Here is a 6143-nt window from a genome sequence, read left to right as displayed (position 1 = left end):
GCTGAAGCAAATAGCTGCCATGTTTCTCATGTGACATAAACCTTGGTTGGTCCATTACTTTGCTCACAACAGGAAGAATCATTTTGCTGTTTTCCACATGGAGTAATGCAGATATGTCAAAGATATGGCTTACAGGCTGGATCCAACCTATGCAGCCCTATCAGCTGGTCCACAGTGCTGCCCGTGGATCTCAGACTGGATCCACATGCAGCAAACACTGGGACCAATGTGTGGGCCGGATTTTGGCATGCGTGCTGTTGTACTGCATGAGCAGCCAGATCTGGTACATATAATGCCTGCATTGGACTAGCCCTGTGTGCTGGATTCAGTGCATGGGGCCAGTCTGCAGGCCCAGTCCAGTCCACGGACTGGGACCATGCTACTCATCTGGCCCATGGATCAGCTTTGCGCTACTCATCCTACTCATGGGGCCTAATGCGTTTGACACCTCTCAGTGAATATAACTGAAAAGGGACACTGCTCAGTGGCTTCTGTCAAATAAACGTACTTAGAAATGCTTTCAATATCTTCCTCTTCTACCAGAAGGGAAACAAAATCAGCGAAGTTGTCTGATATCTGTAGCGTGACGACATATATCACCTAAGTAGTAGAATTCTTTGAGGCTTTTTCCTTTTTTTTTTTTTTAATACTCTGAATTACACCCAAAATAAGCCTGGGTAACTCCAACTCTTCTGCCCACCCTCAATTTCAGTTCACACAAGCTACACCACATTTAACCAACAGATTCACTTCTCACAATTCCAGGCTACCTCAGTTTTGCTTTGAGTTTTGGTTTTGTCCAAATTTCTTTGACTTTGGGTACCTGATCCATACTAACCACTGAGGAAATGCTGCTTTGTAACTCAAAGTTATAGCAAAAAAGAAAAGTGTGGTTTGTCAGATGCTATGAATAGACAGACTTCTAAAAGGACATTGGAAAACCATTTTGTATCAAAAGAGCACAAGCAAAGATTCTGCCATGCTGGACCCAAACCATCCCAGGTCTAAAACACTTTGGTTAATTGGGAGAGGATTTTGGAGGGGATGATTTAAAATTTTAAAGGGATGCATGCTTTTAAGAGCTTACATTTTTGTGTTCTCAGTTTGAGCCACCTTAAAGAGACCTGGTTTTCAAAGGACGAGTTCTGAATAATGTCTTGAAATAAGAGCTCTTAATAAAACCACAAGTTGGACAAACCAAATTGCTAATCATTTAAAAAACCTGTAGCTCTAGGCTTTTTCTTCCTCTTCTTTCTTCTGTGATAGTGGCATTTGAAGTGATAGCATCTGGTTTTGTGCATATTATAGCACTTTGGGTCCAAGGGAGGTTTCTGAAAACAAAAGAGATCTCGGAAAGTTACCTTGGAGAGTTGTACTAAATCTTATGAGCTTCCTGGAGCTCTAGTGCATCTTAATAAGGTCAGATGGGCTGAAATATTGAGGGTCGTATTATTGCTTCTTACAATAAACTCTATACAAGCAGAACATGGTAGGCAGCCGCCAACTTTTCCTGTCCAAAAGGAAACCAGGCATTGTTTGCAAGGTTATCAATTTCCATTTCCTCCAAAGTTCACATATTCTCATGGAGCAGAAATCAGATGTCCAGCTTCAAGCTGAATTATTCTGCGCAGGCTTTGTCTGTTATAGTAAGGCTCATAGGTCATGTTGTGTAGAGCACTGAAAGGTGACTTTGAGTGTGGTTCTATCAGAAAAAGAAAGCCCATTCAATTTGCACATTGCTGAAAAGACAACATGAAAATGCAGCCTCTCTTCAGTACAAAGGATGCTTTACAAAAGAGCTACTGTGGTTCTGCTGCATAGCGGAGGTTCATGCAACAACTTCTAGCCTTGTGGATAATGCACCCCCAGGAAGCAGCATACTATGCGTGGGAAGGGGGCAGGTATTGGGTAAGTTTTTCTATCCTTTATTCTATAGGGTGGCTTCTGGAGTGGGCTGGAATAGCTTCAGTGTGAAGCAGCTGTGTAGGCCTAGAGCTTTGCCTTTGTCCTTTAATGGGGAAAATTAGCAACTTCCCTTTTCTTAGCAAATGGATGACATATCCTTCACTTCCTCAACCTACGAAATGGTGCAACACCATCTCGCTGCCCTAGATAAGAAAATTCCATTGCACTGCATTTAACCCTGCTTGCTGGTCTCAGAAACAAGGTGATGACAAATGAATGCTCACATGTACACAGTTGTTTTGTACTCAGAAATGTTTAGCGTCTCTGCCAAAGTGTATTTATTCCAAGAAATGTATCCAGTTTCCCCTCACCCATGCCATGGCAGGGGTCATAATGTAATCATAGTACAAACCTTCCTGAGTAGAAAAACACTGTGACATGCTTGTAAATCAATATTAGTCATGGATGCCAGCACAATCTTTGGAGTAAAACAGAAACGTTCCATGTCCAGGGCTGTATGGGAAGAAGCTGTCCTATCTTTCCTTCTGTAAGATGGCATATGAAGTGGGCTGGAATAGGTTCTATATAGACCCTTTGTAGCCTTGAGAACAGAATTTCTACCCCATGGTGACTCCGCGCATCTACCTGTGCACTCCTTCGGGTGTGGAAGGAACATTCTGTAGTAATAACACGATGCAACTTTTAGATGGTGCTTTTTGGCCATAGGTTTCAAAGCATTATACCGTGGCCAGCAATAGGATTAGCTATGTTTTACTGAGGCACAGAGACGTGAAGTTTTGCCACTGGAGAGTGGCAGAATAAGAGCAGAACCCAGGTTATTTGAGTACCAAGCCAACTTTCTGTCCACTGGCCAAACTGCCTGACATGCTTCCAGTAGGCTATGAGGGTGCCCTGAAAGATGTGTGATACCCACAGGCTTCTCTGTAAGAGCTAATTCTGTAGGTGGATGGAACATGTGAATGTTTGAATAAGAGGACAAGTGAGTGCACAGAGTGATTGGCTTGTTAGGACCTGTGCAGCCACACATGTGCTAGACCAACAGGACCAACCTCAGACAAAAAAGGGTTACTGGAGTACATAAAATCAAAGTGATGCTGGGATCAACCAGCTCTCTTTTGGCCGTACAAAATGAACCCAAGTGTTGTTCTGCTGATTTGTGGCCAAGTTCTCCTCTCAATTTCACCCATATTTGAAGTTCAGAGGGGTGTGCTAGAGTCACTGAGAAGAGAATTTGGGTCTCCGAATTCAAAACTAAAGGCTGAGTCCTGAAAGCTTTCATGTAGCCATAGCACCTGCTGCTGTGAGCAGTCCCAGCCATGACAATGGGACTTCTCACCACAGAATCATCCCTGTATCTGCTACTGAGTAATTGCAGGATTTGGACCCCAAGCCACTGTTAGGATTCCTGGAATGGTCAGTTCACTTCCCTGGCTGAAGCATGGTGATGTGTCTTGCCTTCTGGGTGTGTGCAAGACATGTCTGCTGTCTGTTTATGGATTTCCCCATCATGCGCTCTAATCATATCTAGCTATCTTCCACCTCTGTGTCTGGCAACTTCTTATGTGCTACTTGGGGTGGGTGTGGGACTTTTAACTACATAGACATCTCATAGCGTGAAACACGTTTGGGTTTTTGGCCTTAGATCAGCAGTGTCTAATTCATTTTGTTCCATGGGCTGGATGAGTAATGCAGGGCCAGTCCACAAGCCAGATGAATGGTGTGTGGCTGGCCCTATGGGCTGGATCAGGCCTGCAGACCAGCCCCACCCTCATGCTGGATCCAACATGTGCAGTGCTCATTCCAGCCAGTCTGGGACTGTACCTCGTGAATGCCCACTCCAGCTGGTTTGGGACCCATGCTACAAGTGGCACCTGCCTGCATGCTGCTCAGGTCTCATGTGCAGCACAGTCCCAGACCAGCCAGGGCAGGCACTGTGTGTATACTTGACCAGTCTAGCATTTGCCTAGTATGGCATGTGGGAGCCAGGTGCTGAGGCCGTGCAGGTCAGATTTTGGCACCGCTGCCTTAGGTCAATGGATAAGGAATGTTCAGTACTTTCTATGCAGTAGTTTTTTCAAGGCCAAAGTCTATACTCTCCTTAGTGAGGTATGGCTATTTTGACATTTTGATTTTAATGAGATAAAGAGGTTGGTCGGTTTGTTTGTTTGTTGAGCATGTTCTGCTGCCCTCACATTTAGCAATGGACAAGCTTCCTAAGGGTAGTAGTTTCTTCTGTGTGAACAACTCAACTTGGGGCAAGAAGCAGTTGGTGACATTTCTGTTTCCTTCCTGTCTTCATTTGAGCTTGAAACATCATCCCCTTCAAAATCCTCTCACAGTGCATTTTACGTAGAGGTCAGAGGAGAGACTAAAAAGCTAAAAAATTAATCCGTGTTTTAGACCTTGGAGGGTTTGGGTCCAGCATGGTGGAAACTTTGCTTGTGCGCTTTTGATACAAAGTGGTTCTCCAAAGTCCTGTTAGAAGTTAGAAGTCTGTCCTGTCAGATTCACAGCAACTGACAAAGTAGCCTGTTGCCTATGAAAGTGTATGCTTCCCTGAAGGAGTTGGCCTCTAAGGTGCCATCCTGCCCTGCCTTCTGCCTGATTTCAGACTAACACAGCTACCTGTCTCTCTCTATTAGAAGTTAAGATTCTCTCAGGACAGTTGCCAAATTCTGCTATTTTTAACAGGCTTCTGGGACTCCTCTTTAAACCACAGAAGAAGGAGAGGGGGAATTTCCCAGGCTCTGAAAGACTCTGCCTTCAGCACCACCCAGACAGACAATATAAGATCTAGCCAGCGTTTTGCAAGTGACACAAACCAATGCTCATGTGAAATTGAGCTGTCAATAGGAAATGACAGGCTGTGGTTTGTGAATCCTATTTTTATAGAAGAGTGCAGTAATCCTTTTCCTCCAGATGTACCTCCTCCCAGAAGCTGCAGTGTGAGTTCTGAGCTCTCTCGTGCCACCACCACCACACTGAGTCTCAAGAAGTCTCCTCGCCGTCCCCCTCCGCCGCCTCCTCATGGCCAGGTTCTGAAGTCATCTAAAAAGCTATCGAAGGATTCCATGACTGCCTGTGAAGACAACCAGCTGCTTCTTCAGCCTCCAGGGAAGAGCCCAACAGAAATGAAAACAGAGGACAATGAAAGTAAGGAAGAAGAAGGGAAAGAACCCTGCTCATCCAGTGACCTCCCTCCAGCAGTCCCTAAGAAATGTGATCAGCCCTCTGTCCCTCCCAGGAGGCGATTATCTGAAAGACTTTCACAAGAACTCTGTGTAGATAAGTCTGCAAAATGTGAAACACCTCAAGGGGAACCGATGGAAGAACAACAGGCTTCTGTTGTGAGCAGTGATAACCGGTCTGTATGCCTAACAGCCATAGAAGAGCCTGAAGGTGTTACTGAAACACAGGGCGAGGAAGCAAAGCCTACAGAGAAGGCGTGCATGCCCCAGCCACTGAGGAACTCCACAGCCAAAGGGAAGATGCCCCCTATCCCACCACCAAGAAAGAAGAGGCTTTCCCAGCAAGCCTCCATCTCTATCTCCTGTAACACAAAGTCAGTCAACATTTCAGCACCAGATACAAGCACTGCAGAGACTTCATCCAAAGACTGCTTGCAGCCAGCAGGTGATGTCGCCTGCTCCGACACTCAGGATGCACTAGGGGCCTGCTGTAAATCTTCTGGGTCGTTTGAACTTAAAGGTTCTCTTTCCTCCTTGGACTGTCCAGGCAGTGCAGCAGCTCATACCTCTGCTTCTGAGCCTGATTCTTACTCCACAAGCAGCACTGAGGATGATTTCGAGCAACTGAGTAGCCCCTCTGTTAAAAAGACACGGTCCGTGATTCTGGACAAGGCCAAGCACAGGCTGTCCTTTGTGAGCCTAACAAATGTCTTCACAGTCTTCCTCTCTGCAAACAGAAAGCTGCAGAAGAAGATTGTGGAGCTATCTCAGGACAAGGACTCTTACTTTGGCAATTTGGTGCAGGACTACAGAGTGTACAGTCTGGAGATGATGGCAAAACAGAGCTCCAGCACGGAGATGCTACAGGAAATCCGGCTGATGATGACACAGCTGAAAAGCTATTTAGTGCAAAGTACAGAGCTGAAAGCTCTCCTCGATCCTTCTGTTTATTCAGAAGAACAGATAGGTATGTGCTCCGATTTTATTCCTTCTCTGGGAATGGAGGGGATGCTTGTGAAGAGGGGGAGG

The 6143-nt window shown here is 45.5% G+C and overlaps 1 protein-coding gene across 5 annotated transcripts in view; it reads left to right on the top strand.

The window, feature by feature from the left end:
• Positions 1-6143, top strand: part of RIN3 (Ras and Rab interactor 3) — a 111544-nt gene that overhangs the window by 70117 nt on the left and 35284 nt on the right. For all 5 annotated transcript variants that reach the window (XM_025214529.1, XM_025214530.1, XM_006032803.3 and 2 more), the window contains exon 6: positions 4618-6081. In XM_025214529.1, coding sequence (XP_025070314.1) covers positions 4618-6081 — 1464 coding nt within the window. The remainder of the gene's footprint in view (positions 1-4617; positions 6082-6143) is intronic.

The sequence above is a fragment of the Alligator sinensis genome, unplaced genomic scaffold (assembly GCF_000455745.1).
Source record: "Alligator sinensis unplaced genomic scaffold, ASM45574v1 scaffold645_1, whole genome shotgun sequence".
Lineage (NCBI taxonomy): Eukaryota > Metazoa > Chordata > Crocodylia > Alligatoridae > Alligator > Alligator sinensis.
This window is presented reverse-complemented; position numbering and strand designations above follow the sequence as displayed.